The sequence below is a fragment of the Somniosus microcephalus genome, chromosome 10 (genome assembly GCF_052327205.1).
Source record: "Somniosus microcephalus isolate GS21.2 chromosome 10, FLI_Smic_1.0, whole genome shotgun sequence".
Classification (NCBI taxonomy): domain Eukaryota; kingdom Metazoa; phylum Chordata; class Chondrichthyes; order Squaliformes; family Somniosidae; genus Somniosus; species Somniosus microcephalus.
Window position 1 is genome coordinate 166,423,378 of NC_140996.1, and position 17,799 is coordinate 166,441,176.

Here is a 17,799-nt window from a genome sequence, read left to right on the forward strand (position 1 = left end):
CGAGAGCAGGGACTGCAGGGAGAATGAGCAAACTGACCACAGCACTGTGGTACAGGGGGCCATTCAAGTTGGATGAGTAAAAAGGAAAGTCGTAGTGGTAGGGGACAGTATAGTTAGGGGGATAGGTACTGTTCTCTGCAGCTGGGGTTAAGGACATCTCCTCGGGGCTGGAGAGGAACTTGGAGTGGGAGGGGAAGGATCCAGTGTGGTCCACGTAGGTACCAACGACATAGGTAGGGCAAAGAGGTTCTGCTGAGGGTGTATGAGCAGCTAGGGGCTAAATTAAAAAGCAAAACCACAAAGGTAATAATCTCTGGATTATTACCTGAGCCATGAGCAAATTGGCATAGAGTCAATAAGATCAGAGAGTTGAATGCATAACTCAAAGATTGGTGTGGGAAAAATGGGTTTTGATTGATGGGGAACTGGCACCAGTACTGGGGAAAGAGAGCTGTTCCGTTGGGACGGGCATCACTTGAACCGTGCTGGGACCATTGTCCTGGCGAATCGAATAACTAGGGCTGTAGATAGGGCTTTAAACTAAATAGTGGGGGGGGGGGGGGGGGGGTGGAAAAAGAGGGGAGGGTTCCGGTGAGGGGAAACTTAGAAAGTTAGAAAGGACAAGGCAATAGTGCAGGGTAGCGATAGGGGTAATGATAACCAGAGTGTGACAGGAAGGGACAGAACGTACAAACATAAGAGTGCACCAGCAAATAGGGTTGGTGTAGGGAAAAATGGTAAAAAGACAAAATTAAAGGCTCTTTATCTGAATGCACGCAGCATTCGTAACAAGGTTGACGGCACAAATAGAAATAAATGGGTATGATCTGATAGCCATTACAGAGATGTGGTTGCAAGGTGACCAAGGCTGGGAACTGAATATTCAGGGTTATTTGACATTTTGGAAGGATAGGCAGAAAGGAAAAGGAGGTGGTGTAGCTCTGTTAATAAAGGATGAGATCAGTACAGTAGTGAGAAATTATGTTGGCTCAGAAGATCAAGATGTAGAATCAGTTTGGGTGGAGATAAGAAATAATAAGGGAAAGTCGTCACTGGTGGGAGTAGTCTATAGGCCCCTAACAGTAGCTACACTGTAGGACAGAATATAAATCAATAAATAATGGGGGCTTGTAAGAAAGGTACTGCAATAATTGTGGGCGATTTTATTCTTCATATAGATTGGACAAATCAAATTGGCAAAGGTAGCCTTGAGGACGAGTTCATAGAGTGTATTCAGGACAGTTTCTTAGAACAATACTTTGGGGAACCAACCAGGGAACAGGCTATTTTAGATCTGGTAATGTGTAATGAGACAGGATTAATTAATGATCTCATAGTAAAGGATCCTTTACTAGAAGAGTGATCATAACACGATAGAATTTCATTTAGTTTGAGGGTGAGCAACTTGGGTCTGAAACTAGTGTCTTAAACTTAATTAAAAGCAATTACAAGGTATGAAGACAGAGTTGGCTAAAGTGGACTGGGAAAATAGATTAAATGGCAAGATGGTAGATAAGCAGTGGCAGACTTTTAAGGAGATATTTCATAACTCTCAACAAAGATATATTCCAGTGAGAAAGAAACACTACGAGAAAGATGAACCAGCGGTGGCTAACTAAGGAAGTTAAGGAGGGTATCAAATTGAAAGAAAAGGCATACAATGTTGCAAAGATTAGTGGTAGGCCAGAAGATTGAGAAATTTTTAGAAACTTGCAAAGGATGACTAAAAAAATAAAGGAGAAAATAGATTGAGAGTAAACTAGCAAGAAATATAAAAAGACAGTAAGAGCTTCTACAAGTATATAAAAAGGAAGAGAGTAGCTAAAGTAAACATTGGTCCATTAGAGGATGAGACTGGGGTATTAATAAATGGAAAACAAGGAAATGGTAGAGACTTTGAACAAATATTTTGTATCTGTCTTCACGGTAGAAGACACTAAAAGCATCCCAATAATAGTGGAACATCAAGGGGCAAAAGGGAGGAACTTAAAACAACCACTATCACTTAGAGAAAAAGTACTAGGCAAACTAATGAGACTAAAGGCTGCCAAGTCTCCTGGACCTGATGGCCTGCATCCTAGGGTCTTAAAAGAAGTGACTACAGAGATAGTGGATGCATTGGTTGTAATCTTCCAAAATTCCCTAGATTCTGGAAATGTAACACTCCTATTCAAGAAATGAGGGAGACAGAAAGCGAGAAACTTTCGGCCAGTTAGCCTAACATCTGTCATTGGGAAAATGCTGGAATTCATTATTAAGGACGTAGTAGCAGGACATTTAGAAAATCATAAAACCATGTTGATTCTGTTTGTATGAAAGGGAAATAGTGTTTGACAAATTTATTAGAGTTCTTTGAGGATGTAACAAGCAGGGTGGATAAAGCGGAACCAGTAGATGTAGTTTATTTGGATTTCCAAAAGGCATTCGATAATGTGCCACATAAAAGGTTACTGCACAAGAGCTCATGGTGTTGGGGTAATATATTAGACTGGATAGAGGATTGGCTAACAGAAAACAGAGAGCCTGGATAAATGGGTCATTTTCAGGTTGGCAAACTAACTAGTGGGGTGCCACAGGGATCAGTGCTGGGGCCTTAACTATTTACAATCTATATTAATGACTTGGATGAAGGGACCGAGTGTACTGTAGCCAAATTTGCTGATACAAAGATAGGTGGGAAAGCAAGTTGTGAGGACAGAGTCTGCAAAGGGATATAGATAGGTTAAGTGAGCAGGCAAAAATTTGGCAGATGGAGTATGTGGGAAAGTGTGAGGTTATCCACTTTGGTAAGAATAGAAAAGCAAAATATTTAAGTGGAGACTACAGAATGATGCGGTATGGATCTGGGCGTCCTCGTACATGAAACACAAAAAGTTAGCATGCAGGTACAGCAAGTAATTAGGAAGGCAAATGGAATGTTGGCCTTTATTGCAAGGGGGATGGAGTATAGAAGTAAGGAAGTCTTGCTACAACAGTACAGGGCATTGGTGAGACCATACCCAGAGTACTGCGTACAGTTTTGGTCTCCTTATTTAAGGAGGGATATACTTGCATTGGAGGCAATTCAGAGAAGGTTCACTAAGTTGATTCCTGAGATGAAGGGGTTATCTTATGAGGAAAGGTTGAGCCTATACTCATTGGAGTTTAGAAGAACGAGAGGTGATCTTATTGAAACGTAAGATTCTGAGGGGGCTTGACAGAGTAGATGCTGAGGATGTTTCCCTCATTGGGGAATCTAGAACTAGGGAGCATAGTTTCAGAATAAGGGGTCGCCCATTGAAGACGGAGATGAGGACGAATTTCTTCTGAGGGTCGTGAATCTTTGGAATTCTCTACCCAAAGAGCTGTGGAGACGGAATCATTGAATATATTCAAGGCTGAGATTGACAGATTTTTGAACTAGAGGGCGTCAAGGGTTATGGGGAACAGGCAAAATAGTGGTGTTGAGCCCAAGATCAGATTCAGCCATGATCTTATTGAATGGTGGAGCAGGTCCGAGGGGCCGAAAGGCCTGCTCCTATTTCTTATGTTATGTTCTTATGTTCCTCAAAACCTATATCTTCGATCATGCCCTCAGTCACTTCCCCCAACTCTTAATTCCTGCTCAGTGTCGGATGCCTGCCGATTTCCTTTTGTGAAGTGCCTTGGTATGTTTAGCTATGTTAAAAGGTAGTATATAAATGCAAGTTGCATTAAAGCAGTCCTGACTGCAGTGTTCCCATTTGCCTGCCCATGGCTTTTGCAGTTTGTGCACTTCTTGGGACACTGAGGAAAAATATCGCCTCAAAAAGATAAATAAATAATTATCGCACTTAATGAAAATACAATTTATTTATAGATTACTTACTCTACAAGCATCATTAATAAAACATTAGTGCACAAACCACAACTACAAAAAAAGCAGTGTATAAAAAAAATGTAATAAATAGTAATTTGCAGGGAAATAAGTATATGTTTCTGAAGGCAGAAAGTTCATACTGACACTGGTGGAATGAATCAAAATACTCTTTAAAGACTTCTAACTTTATTACTAAATGTGTTAACTGTTAATCAAATAAGTGTAAAGATTTCCTAAGGCAATGTACATGTTTTGTAAAGCTCATCTTTGATTTTCTACATTATAGTCAACAATGCAGACCAGTTGTAGACTATAGCTTCCAATACTTGACAATGTTTTGTCCTCACTAATGCAAGTAGACAGCGAAAAGGGAACTGCATTGAACTATGCCTGGGACGTGTGCAGTCTCGAGCATTGCACAAGCATGCAGTTCAGCTTCAAGGAATTAGGTGATCTACTTTCCCATTAATGACCAGAATTCAGAATTTCTGCAGTGAGGGACAGGACTTAGTAGATAGTTCAAAGACTCAATACCTTAATTCAGGACTTGACTGAATGGAGCTGCCCTATTTTGTTGCTAGCTCGTGGCCAGTTTGCCAATTGTAATTATACTGTTCTTTTACATAGAGTACATGAACAAATTAGATGGTGTGCCCATAAAAGATCGAAGCAATGTATAATTTATCGCTCCACATTTTGGGTACATGATAAGGAGATCAGAAAAATAGTTAGGACTAGAAGTGGTGAATAGAACTAGTTAGATGCAGCAGAGGGTTCAGATTTCACAGTCTCTGAATGAATCCAGACCCAAGACTAATCCCAGCAACAGCTCTTATATAAAGACAGAACCAGTTTGTCACAAATCATTTATAGTCAAGTCAGATTTTCTGCAGTCAATGTGATTGCCAATTTCTAGTATAAGACTTTGGTCTGAACTGATTTACAAATCATTCATAATTATTTCCTCCCCTAAAGGTGAACAGTTTGGCATTGAATCTCTCCACTTGAAAAACAAAACGAACCACATTGCAACAGAGATGAAAATATAACCAATACTGGAACCTGCAACTTTTGGATCATAACTCATGCTATATACCCAAAGCAGCTTTTTACACTACGAATCTCTTTACCTTACTTTACAAACACACAGTTTGGTATTTCTTGCAAGTTTCAGCACAACTGGTACGACTATTTAATATATAAACCATAGCTGGTGAAAGTATATTAGAATTATATTTTACAAAACAAGTCTTAAAGAAACCAGTATATCTATATATGCAGCGAGCCTGTGCTGAACTAAATTGGTTTTGAAAACTTCCCCATTATAAAAAACACTAATTCTGATTGTAGGATCAAGTCAGACGGGCCCTGACAGACTACATGTAACACTGTGCATCGTGCTTACTGAAAACTAGATGAAGTGCATTTAATGTGTTTTGAATTGCAAATTACAGCTTGAACTATTTTCAAGTAACTACAAACTAATTCTAAGTTACAAACTTCAGCACATTACTCCTGTTACAAGTTCAACTTCTAATTTCACATTTCATTTAGTCAATTTGAAGCCACAAGGGTAGAATTAACATATTATACACAAAAGCAGCATTGGGTTTAAGAGAAAAAATGTGTGGTGAATAATGGCTACTGAAAGTGACATTTTAGTTCACGTTTAAATGTACATTACTCCAGGCCCTTTCCAGAAATGGTCTCCGAAAGAAAGAGGGATTTTTCAAGTAATGCATACAAAATTAACAGAAGCAATGATATTGATTACAGTTAAAGTTCCTCCTTTATATTAGCCATTCTCTTGCAGTTACAGATAGATTCATGATCAGTTGGCTGAAGTACATGCTCCATTCCCTCACGAATTTCAGGCTTAGTAGTCTGCCGTTTGGCATACTCCTAAAACAGTAAAAAGGAAAAATAGTTTGAATTAAAAGAGTTGCTACCAGTTTAACAGTTGCAATTATAATATTGTACTATCAAGAAGTTACTTTCTAATGAAGCATGGCAGGCAGCGACAAGACAGTGCAAATAATTTTAGGGGTCCCAAATCAGGATCAAAGTTGTGTTACTCTAAATGGAGGGATTTATTACAATTGAAAAATAACATCCTGTTAAAATCCCTAAACTTGATGGAAATTGTAAGTTCTGATCCCTTTGTTGATAACATGGCAGTTTTTGATGGGCAGGGATAGTGTTGTGACTTTGATCAATCTGATGTACTGTATCCAGTTTTTGCAGTACATCAGATAAACCATTGGGGAGTAGCACAACAGAATCGATGACGATGACATCAGTCAACTTTTTCAAACAAGCGTTTAAATGTTTAGCAGTCTGTAAAGAACAAAGAATCACATTAAAAAGGGTATTTAGTGACAAAGGTAAGGAACCACTCTCTACTTAATGCTAACATAAAATAAAAACTTGAATCATTAAGAGGGTGTTAGAAATCATTTGTTAACAACCTTACTAGGATCAATTGAAAATAACTGATTCCGTGTCATATCATACTAGTTAGAGGACGTGCATTGCCCTCTCTCTTCCCATTAGCTCGAAGAACCACAGAAACGTTAGTTACACCTTAAGGATCCAAAATTTCAGTTCATGCAAATAAAAAATGCATTTTTCATTAGTAATTTAACAATGACTTTTTCTTTGCAACTTTATAGCCCATTTCATAACTACTGGAGGAACAACATTTTGTTTTCTGCTAAATGTGAAACATTAGAACAGGATTCATAGACCTCAAAAAACAAGACCCAAAGCACTTCAGCTTTTGTAATATAAATAACATCATCGACATTGGAACAAAATAGAAAATGCTGGAAACATTCAGCAGGCTGGTGCTGTTTCTGTAATAACGTCCAGTTCTGATGAAGGATCCATACCTGAAGCATTAGCATATCAGTTCTCTACATAGATGCTGCCTGACCTGCTGAGTGTTACCAGCATTGTCTATTTTTGTTTCAGATTTCCAGTCTTTGTTTTTTTTGTCCATTGACTTTGGAAGATTGGATCATAAACTCAGATATAAACCAAATATAACTTCTGTATCATTATAATAATTTGTATAATGACCTTTGCTTTACTGTGTCAGCCGTGGTTCAGTTGGTAGCTCTCTCACCTCTGACTCAGAAGGACCCACTCCAGAAACTTGAGCACAAAAAACTTGGCTGACACTCCAGTGCAGTACTGAGAGTGCTGTACTTTCAGATGAGATGTTAAACAGAGGCCTTGTCTGCTCTCAGGTGGATGTAAATGATCCCAGGGCACTATTTCAAAGAGCAGGGGAGTTAACCTGGCCAATATTTATCCCTCAATCAACATCACAAACTGATTATTTGGTCATTATCCCATTAATGTTTGTGGGACCTTGCTGTGCCCAAATTGGCTGCCGCTTTCCTACATTACAACAGTAACTACACTTCAAAAAGGTACTTTGTTGGCTGTAAAGCACTTTGGGTCATGAAAGGTGCTATATAAATACAAGTCTTTCCTTTTTCTTTTTACGTCTATGCACGATAGCAGTTTTGTCCATCCTTTTTGTCTCATCAATCAGTGAGAACAGAGAAAAGGAAAATCAGAAGAACCCACTTCCAAAATTGTTCACTCCCCAAATTACCTCTGAATTAACAGGAGCAAATTGAAAGCCAAAAATATCCCTACTCCTGTAGAAGGAATGGATAACTTGAGGGCTTTTTATGGCATGTAAACATCTCATCCTCTTCTGTCAGAGATCATAATACAAAAATCTTTGGTCAGAAGGAATGCCGATTCACACCATATCCTACAGACCGGTTAGCCGAACATCAGTAGTAGGGAAAATGCTAGAGTCTGTTATAAAGGATGTGATAACAGAACACTCAGAAAATATCAATGGGATTAGACAAAGTCAACATGGATTTATGAAAGGGTTATCCACTTCAGTAGGAAAAACAGAAAGGCAGAGTATTATTTAAATGGTGATAGATTGGGAAATGTTGATGTACAGAGGGACCTGGGTGTCCTTGTACACCAGTCACTGAAAACAAACACGCAGGCGCAGAAGCAGTTAGGAAGGCAAATGGTATGTTGGCCTTTATTGCAAGAGGATTTGAGTACTGGGGCAAGGATGTTTTACTAGTTATACAGGGCCTGAGTGAGACCACACCTGGAGTACTGTGTGCAGTTTTGGTCTCCTTACCTAAGAAAGGATATACTTGCCATAGAGGGAGTGCAGCAAAGGTTCACCAGACTGATTCCTGGGAAGGCAGGACTATCGTATTAGGAGAGATTGGGTCGACTAGGCTTGTACTCACTAGAGTTTAGAAGAATAAGAGGGGATCTCATTGAAATGTATAAAATTCTGACAGGGCTAGACAGACTGGATGCAGGGAGGATGTTTCCCCTGGCTGGGGGGGGGGGGGGGGGTCTAGAACAAGGGGTCACAGTCTCAGGATACAGGGTAGGATATTTAGGACTGAGAGGAGGAGAAGAAATTTCTTCACAAAGGGTGGTGAACCTGTGGAATTCTCTACCACAGAAGGCAGTGGAGGCCAAGTCACTGAATATATTTAAGAAGGAGATAGATAGATTTCTAGACACAAAAGGCATCAAGGGGTATGGGGAGAGAGCAGGAATATGGTATTGAGATAGAGGATCAGCCATGATCATATTGAATGGCAGAGCAAGCTCAAACGGCCTACTCCTGCTCCTATTTTTCTATGTTTCAACCAAACCTACCTCCATCAATTCACACTTTTGTGAAAGTGCAAGCCAGGAGAATGATCTTTATTTTATTTACATGCAAGTTTCATCAAGGGCATATTTGGTACAACAATGTACTTCAATAATGTCCTAGTATACAAGGCATTTGACCATCCTTTGGCAACAATACCCCTTTATGGCAAAAAAAACATTTGACATAATAGACTATTTTCCAATTTGGAAACTATTTGGCTTTGATAGAAGCTTCACCTGGACACTCGGAGTATAAATGATCCAAGTGTGGGTCATGTTAGTACATCTTCATCCCTTTCTCTGCAGAGTGACATGTGTTGGCTTCCGGGCCCATCCAACATTAAGATATGCCGTAGTGGGGCAGTTTCACACAAGTTCCAAAGATGATATCCTCCCCTCACCACTACACACCCAAATGAGAAAGTTAGGAAATTATGAAGACATAGCAATAACTATAATTCAAAGACGACCCTTAGGTCTTCAATTCTTGTGCAGAGACCGAGAAGGGAACAAATTGTAATTTGCAATCAAGAAACATCACAGACACAACACTGAGAAGCAGACATATTCCAGTGATTTTCCCTTTGTTGATTTTTCCCCCCAACAAATCCACACGACTATTTTACTAACAAAATTATGGATGTACAAGGTTCCATCTAGGAACCCCAAGTTTGTAATTATTAAAAAACATGAAAATGACTTTTTAAAGAAATTACCAAGGATTCATCCAAGATGAGTAGTTATCCCTAATGTTTCCTCCGTTAATGTTACCATCGACTGATCCAGTTGAATCAAAGTACCACATCCTAGATCATTCAAAACTGCCTTGCAGGAATATGCAATCTAATAAAGGGATCTAATTAAGTCTCAAACCTGTAAGACTATGTAATAGTAACAGTAAAGACTTGAAGGCTGCAGGAGCTCTCTAGCAAGAGCTTGTCCTGATCTGGCAATTTTCCGAGCTTCAGCATCATTATCCTAAAAAAGACCATGTAAATGAAAAAGATTTTAGCAAGATGTACACAGCATTCCATTCCTATCAGGCAGTGTATTATTACAAATATAAAACAAGGACCACCCTTTGATGAATACATTGGACTGGGATTAGATCCCTCCCCACCCAAGACTACGGTTTTTAACCTATTGTGTATTCATATTTTGTGTTACAAGCATTCCATATACTTTTCTACTATACTGCATTCAGAATTTATTTCTTGTGTTAAAAGGTATACAAGAAAATGTTCAACTATCCCACTAGCAATGTTAAATTTTCTTTTACATACTAATATATCACATGTGCCAAGGTACATCACAATAGAAAACGAAATTGCCTCAATGACAATCTGCTTCACTCTCTTGTGGTACACTCCGATTACTGTTAATTTGATGTATAAAATTCGCAAGTAAACCTAATCAGGTAATAAGTTAAAGTGTAGCCAAAAGGACAGAATGATATAGCTGTCATAACAAATGCCCTATGGGTAGATAACTTGCAGCTTCTGGTATAAATAAAACTATGTACGCCTAGAGGAAACACTGCATCGAAGTGATCAATTGTATTAACAGGCATTTAAGCAGTTATTACACGATTTATACTAAAACAGTGAGTTTGTTAAATTTAATTAATTTGCCTTTAAAAAGGGACAAGTTCACTATGAAGAATTTTTTTTGAAATGTATTTCGAATGGTCTAAAGTTAATAAAATAAAATCTGGGCACTTTTCCCTGATAAGTGAATTCAAAAACAAATCCTGAAACACAGTCATCAAAAGGTAAGTGCTAACAGTTTGAGTAAATTTGCTTTAAAAATATATTTCACACAGTTATGTTAGTTATATCTAGTTCGGAGATGTACTGTCAGATTGATATTTATATGTTTTGTGTTGTTGCATACTACATTAGGTCACATCAATAAAAGTATTTAACTTTTGTTCCTTTTTTCCTCCCTTTTTCCACAGTTATGCTGAAATTAAACAGCAAGTGGTGATAATTAGTGTGAGGGTGTAAAGTGAACTTCAGATTAATGACAGGAGCCCCTCCCCATGGCTCAGTGGGTAAATAGCATGGAGTCTTAAATGACCAGAAGACTGAAGCTTGATCCCGACTATGATTAAATTAGCCAATCACATCCAAGTCAGCAGTGGGTTACTTCAACTGGTCTCGATTCCCCTTCCATTTTCTCCCCAAGCCTCTCCTTTCCTGAAGTTGACAATGCAGGCTGTGGTATGGTTCTAGGGGTACCCAAGCGAGTATCAATGAACTAACTACATGACAGCAAAAGTGGATTTTGTTGTACTCAATATATGCACATTTGCATTTACAGCAGTGGTCACTGGGTAGAAATCAGAACAGAAGTCGTGGCCAATTTATTTTCTACCCAGCCTATGAGGCTGAAGTTTATTGTAGCACTCATACTGCCACACAGAGACAGACTAACTCAGTATAAATCAGAATTTGAGCAAAGCCTTCCTGGTTTGTATGGTTCAGTGACATCATATTTATCTATTGAGCCTTTGGGAAAATTCTATACATTCAAATTTAACATTGCAGCTCGCTTACTTACCTTAACCCATTTAATCCTCTCAATAAGGTCACTCATATCTCTCTTAAATGGAATATAGTGTTTCCATGGTTTCAGAGATCTGTAGAAGTGCTCATAGTATTTAGAATCCTGCTTCAATACAAGGCTGTCACCCAACATAAGGTACGGGAACCTATAAGCTGCCACAGTACCATCCACGTTCACTTGGTATTTATACTGGAAAAATATTCAGAAGCACATCAATGAATATAAAAAAAACATGAATCACACTACCTTGTCATCCACAAAATTCCTTCTGAAAATACAATAATTTTTTGAATAGTAATAACTACGAGGATTTCTGAAGGAATACTAGAAACTCAATTTCAATAATTATAGGTCACTTAGTATAATGAAAAAGTAGTTGGTCTGATGTAACATTTTGATTTAAAGTTTATTCATTGTTGAAGCTTTAAGTTTAGATTCACAAACTGGTGACAATCCATTTGTTATTACAGAACTTGCAAGAAAATGAATTAATTATTGATTGAACTCCATTTACAGAAACAAATTAACACATACAAGAGATACAAACTGTAGGTGTTGCTACTGAGTTTGTCTTTACCCCAAAGGTAGATTGTGCTTCACGTTTAAAATATGGTAGAGCAAAATATTATTTAAATAGAGAGACTACAGAATGCTGCAGTACAGAAGGATCTGGGTGTCCTCGTACATGAAACACAAAACGTTAGCATGCAGGTACAGCAAGTAATTAGGAAGGCAAATGGAATGTTGGCCTTTATTGCAAGGGGGAAGGAGTATAAAAGTAGGGAAGTCTTGCTACAACTGTACAGGGTGTTGGTGAGACCATACCTGGAGCACTGTGTACAGTTTTGGTTACCTTATTTAAGGAGGGATATACTTGCATTGGCGGGTGTTCAGCCAAGATTCACTAGGTTGATTCCGGAGTTGAAGGGGTTGTCTTATAAGGAAAGGTTGAGCAGGTTGGACCAACACTCACTGGAGTTTAGAAGAATGAAAGGTGATCTTATTGAAACATAAAAGATTCTGAGGGGGCTCGGCAGGGTAGATGCTGAGGGGATGTTTCCCTTCGTGGGGGAATCGAGAACTAGGGGGCACAGTTTCAGGATAAGGGGTCGCCCATTTAAGACGGAGGAGGAGGAGGAGGAGGATTTTTTCCTCCGAGGGTCGTGAATCTTTGGAATTCTCTACCCCAGAGAGCTGTGGAAGCTGGGTCAGTGAATATATTCAAGGCGGAGATAGACAGATATTTGAGCTACAGGAGAGTCAAGGGTTATGGGGAACAGGCAGGAAAGTGGAGTTGAGGCCAAGATCAGATTAGCCATGATCTTCTTGAATGGTGGAGCAGGCTCGAGGGGCCGAATGGCGTACACCTGCTCCTATTTTAGGTTCTTATAAGAATAGGGTCTACTTCAACAGTGTTGCACCCGTTTTCCAGGCGTGAAATGGACGCAATGATAACCAATTTAGCAGCCAGAGACTCGCGAATGAACTGCATGAGCGTTCAGGCCAATGCTATACTGGTTGGGGTCTTTTTTAGGCGGGCCTCAATATTGAAATGGAGGCTCCTGTGCCCATTTTTAACCCAGATACCCAAAATCTTTTAGATTAGTTGCCGACCAGTATTTCCGGGTCCTGCGCTGCCTAACTAGTGACCCCTAAAAAGGACCACTGCAGGTTGCTCAAAAAAAAAAATCCAAACAGCTTCAAAACTTCCTGAAATGCCCTTTTTGTGGTCAGAAGGAGCACTCCTCCAGATTCCACAAAACAATTGTGGACAGCTACTGGCCCGCCCTCATCCACCCCGACCTACCTGTGGGCCTCAGCGCCGGCCAAAATTGGTTAGGTCCCTGCAGCTTTACTGAATTATGATAAGGCCCAAGGATAAATGTTGAATGATCTTCGGCCCCTCTGTTCTGGCGCACAGTCGCTGTGTGCCACTGGAATTGTGCCCGGTTTCAGGTGCTAAAGAATTTAGGATCCAGTGGATTCTGGTTCTTTTGGCAGGCTACCAATGCCTCTTTACTCTAAATGTCTTTTTCAGGTAGAAAAGTAAATACAACATTTGTTTGTGGTGGAGAGGCAGGGGGGGGGGGGGGTGGGGGAAGAGATTATATACATAGCAGATACAAGGCAACATAATTCTCTTGCCTGGCCCCCTCCCTATGGAATACTTCAGCAGCACAGTATATCCACTCAAAACCCTGCAAGACTAGACACTGTAACCTCAGATGATCCACCTGACAGCTTCAAAGTAACATTTATTGCTAGGCTACCAATTTGCAAAAGTAGATATAGGCCTAGAAATTCATTGTAGCCACTTTTGGGGCGGTAAAGTGGGGCGGCCGCTAAAGTTTGCGCCCGCCGCCAAATCGAGGCCACTTCTCCGATATTCATTAGCTTCGCCCTAAGAGTTCACTCGAGCGCTAAAACTGGTGCTGGACGCCTCTCTTTGGGCGCTAAGCCGGAGGTGCTGATCGATAGCGCCGAGGCCGGGCGCAGCGCAGGTGCGGCCATCTCGTGATTGACAGCAGGCACCCTGGCGCCGGCCAACTCTTAAGGGGGAAGACTGTGTCTGCTGCCACGCCCTGGATAGTGGAGCCCTCCAGCTAGGCCTGAACACTGCTGCTGGACCCAAATAGCGCCTGAAGCCATGCAGAAGGCCCGTGAACGTGCGCAGCGCTTCTCAGAGCGTGATCTGAGTGTGCTGGTTGGTGCTGTGGAGAAGAGGCGCCATGTTTTGTACCCGGACAATGGCAAGAAGGCGCCGTTCCGCGTCTACAGGAGAGCGGGAGGGGGGTGGTAGCTCGGCGGCCTTCTCCCCAGAGGGGGGGATGCGTCGGAGGGGAGTCCAATTGCTGGGCCCAGCGGCGTCCAGCAACGCAGGAAGGGTCAGCCAGCTCGGCGGCCTTCTCCCCAGAGGGAGAGTCCGGCCTCCAGTCCGGAGATGGTCTTCGCTGAGGAGATGGAACGCCTCGAGGACTTGTCCGCGGACTCGGAGCGCCGGCACACGGAGCTCATGGCGGCAGTGGCACGGTTGCCTGAGGCCATCGAGTCCCTCTCTCGGAGTGTAACCGAGTTCGGGCCCTCAGAGGCCACCAGTCGGGCGGAATTCCGGGCAGATCAGGCAGCGAGTCGGGCGGAATTCAGGGCAGCTCTGGCAGCGACTGGCCAGGTGATCAGTGGTGCCGTCCAGTCACTGGCTGCTCTGATGCGGTCAGTGAACAGGTCAACACGGGCACTCACTGCTGCCACACTCGCTGTGTCAGCCAGGCATCGCCAGGGCACCCGGCGCGCTGCAGCACAGCGGTCTGTCTCTCAGCAGATTGGTGCGCATGCTGCAGTGCTGGCCCGGGCGAGTGCCAGTGTCTCAGGCGACCAGCGAGCGCCTGCCATCCGCCAGCTTGCCCCCATTCCTCCAGCCGCCACTGCCACTCCCCCAGTGGAGCTGCTGCAGCGACTGATGCTGGCCAGCCACAGCTGCAGCATTCAACAGCCGCCCACTCGACGGCCAGACCTCGACTAGGCCGACCCCCAAGGGCATCTGCCGTCACGACATGTGCCCCTCAGGAGCCTGCCCCCAGCCTTGCAGCAGCCAATGGCCTTACTTTGAGGAGCAGCAGGGCGGGCAGGGGCCACACAAAGATGGCCAAGGCATCGCCCTAGCGGGACAAATAGTCGAATGTGTGGCCAGTTGTGTTTGTTTGTTTTTTTGTTGTTTTTGTTTTGTTTTTTTTGAGGCCGAGAATTGGATGTTTGTTTTTTGAAGGCCGATGATGTGATGTTTGTTTTTTACGAAGGCCGAGAATGACGGACATTTTAGTTGCACTATTTTGTTAATCCTCTCCAGGTTGTGGGAGCGAGTAATGTGTTTGAGTGTTTTTTGGGGGGTTTCGTCTGTTTTTGGTTTTCATGTGGGAAGGGACCTGAGTTTGAACAATAAAGCATTTTATTTATTAACATTGTCCATGTTTGATCTTTGAGGTGTTTGTTGCCTTAACCGGCTGAGGGCTTGCGGAGCGGCTGCAATCACGTTCTTTCATTGGCACAAGCCATTCCCTGACAGGGGGCCTAGAAGTGACGTTCAATAAGCCGCCGACGGGCGGCCCTTGGACCTTGTGCCTCCCTCCTGGGCTGGTACTCCTCGTCCTCCTCATGCTCCTCCTCGAGGTGGTGGTCCAACGTGAGGTGGCAGTGCCGGAGTCCTGCGGATAGCCAGGTTGTGCAGCATGCAGCAAACGACGACGAATTGGGAGACTCGATCCTGCGAATACTGGAGGGCTCCCCCGGAGCGATCGAGACAGCGGAACCGTTGCTTGAGGACGCCGATTGTTTGTTCTATGATGTTCCTAGTCGCTTGATGGCTCTCGTTGTATGCCTCTTCAGCAGGGGTCATGGGCGCGCGGAGCGGGGTCATGAGCCAGGTACACAAAGGATAGCCTTTGTCCCCGATAAGCCATCCTCTTGGGGGAGGCTGTAGCTGGAACATGTCAGCCACAGTTGTCTGTCGCAGGATAAAGACATCGTGGCTGCTGCCTGGAAAGCGGGCATTGACAGCTAGGATGCGCTGCCTGTGGTCACACACCAGCTGTACATTGAGGGAATGGTAGCCCTTCCGGTTGCGGTAATCCTCGGCATGCTCAAGAGGTGCCCGCAAAGCCACATGCGTGCAGTCAATGGCGCCCTGCACCATGGGGAAGCCCGCTATTCTTGCAAATCCCACTGCACGCTGCTGCTGCTTGTCCAGGGTCATGGGGAAGGAGATGAATTGATGTCTCCTTCTGAAAAGGGCTTCGGTCACCTGGCGGATGCAGCAATGCACGGCGAACTGGGAGATGTTAGTGATGTCCCCAGTAGCGGATTGGAAGGAGCCGGTGGCATAGAAGTTGAGAGCCACCGTCACCTTCACTGCCACCGACAGACGTCCTGCGCATCAGCTGTGGCTGCAGATCTCTCTGAAGCAGCCAGCAGATGTCTGCAACCACCTCCCTTCTGAATCGCAGCCTCCTAACACACATCGCGGCAGACATGGTCAGATAGGAGGTCTGCTGGCGGTATACCCTGGGTGGGTAAGGCCTCAGTTGGCGACGCCTGCTGCCCCCTCTGCGTCTAGCCAGGGCTGCCACTCTCTCACGGCGTCTGTAAGCCCTTCTGGCATAAGGCTGAAAGTCAGCGTTGCCACCCAATGCAGCCCCCATTATATGCTGGCAAACACTGAGCTCTCAATGAAGGCAAAGATAATTGCTAAGCTCTGGCCTGAGCCAAAAATACCTGTCCTAGTGTTGGTCCAAACCAGTAAGCTCTCCTCCTTGGTCTCTGTCCAAAAAACCGTTGCACAAGAGTGAATGCTGCAAAATGGCGGCCCTTTATAGTGCAGGGTAAGTGCCCTTTAATTAGCGCTCCCCGCGGCCCGGCTCGGCTGTGTACCGTTCCACTTCAGTCGTTAGGGCCGCCCGGCGCACAATGGGCCGGTGCGAGTGAAGTTCCGGTTTGGGGCGCACAAAGGGCGTTGCACTAGTAAATGACGTCATGATCTGCGCGCGCTAAGACTTTGCGCCGGCGCTAAATGTGTACTGAAGTTGGGGCGAGGCGCAGATCGCGCTGCGCCAGGGCGCTAAGCGCCTAGCGCTCGAGATCTACTCCTCCTAAGGCGCTAACGGCTGGCGCGCCCAACTGAATTTCTAGGCCATAGTGTTTAACATTTTTCTTTAAGCACCTTGTCCATCCACCATCTGTGACCAGGTCTGTGCCAATAGGCCTACAAGCCAATGAATGACCATCCCTCCACCCCACACCCCTCTACACCAATGCGAGTGAGATCAGGAATTCGCCAGAATGAGGGAAATTGAACCAGTGTCCACCACTATGGAATAGTATGTGGATACTCCAATTTTGCATTCTAACATTGCATTTTCCAACTAAATTTGCAAATTAAAATTAAAAAAAAATTGTATTATTTGTCCACCAAATCATACCTTAAAGAAGTCAAAGAAACTGATCAGTTGAGCTTTTCCAAGAACTTTCTCTTCTTCACGAAAGAAAAAATAGGCAGTTATTCCAGCATCCAACAGCTCAGGATTGTTCCTGGAGATCCTCACTAGTTTTAGCCGCTCCTCTCGGCTGTCCCTTCCTCTCCAAAAAGCCTGCTCCGTTTTATTGCACCAGGCAGGACCTTGTATTTTGTAAGAAAAAAAAACAATTTGAGTTATTAGAATTACACTGTTAGTGACTTGGTGCCTTCGGAGGGTAACTCGGGATGTGTAATAAAAGTGTCAGCTACATCCTAATAAATGTTACAATAAAATAATTTCCATAATGCAAGGATTAGCAGGGGGGTGACCAAAAGCTTGAAGAGATGCATTTTGAGAAAGTTTTTAAGATTGGTGGGGGAAAGCTAGAGAGGTAGAGGAGTTTTCAGAAAGAATTCTAAAAAGGTAGAGCTGAGGAACTGTTGTATTTTTATGAACACATTTTTATTGAAATGCATTGCTTGAAAATGAGATTAGCCAAGTCTAAAAAGGTGTTAAGAATAAAATCTACACAATTTACGTAAAGCGCAAAGCCTTTTCAGGAAGCTGAACAGATCTTAATATACGAAGTACACTTAGAATTACAGGAAACTTTCGATTAACCGGCCCCTAAATAACCGGAAATGTCGGTTAACCGGCAAAATTCAG

The 17,799-nt window shown here is 43.0% G+C and overlaps 1 protein-coding gene across 1 annotated transcript in view; it reads right to left on the reverse strand.

The window, feature by feature from the left end:
• Nucleotides 1-3,812: 3,812 nt before the first annotated feature.
• Nucleotides 3,813-17,799, reverse strand: part of poglut3 (protein O-glucosyltransferase 3) — a 30,829-nt gene continuing 16,842 nt past the window's right edge. The window contains exons 5-8 of the mRNA XM_085999102.1: nt 17,098-17,294; nt 11,123-11,317; nt 9,434-9,538; nt 3,813-5,740 (exon numbers count right to left, since the gene is read on the reverse strand). Coding sequence (XP_085855228.1) covers nt 5,615-5,740; nt 9,434-9,538; nt 11,123-11,317; nt 17,098-17,294 — 623 coding nt within the window. The 3' untranslated portion in view covers nt 3,813-5,614. The remainder of the gene's footprint in view (nt 5,741-9,433; nt 9,539-11,122; nt 11,318-17,097; nt 17,295-17,799) is intronic.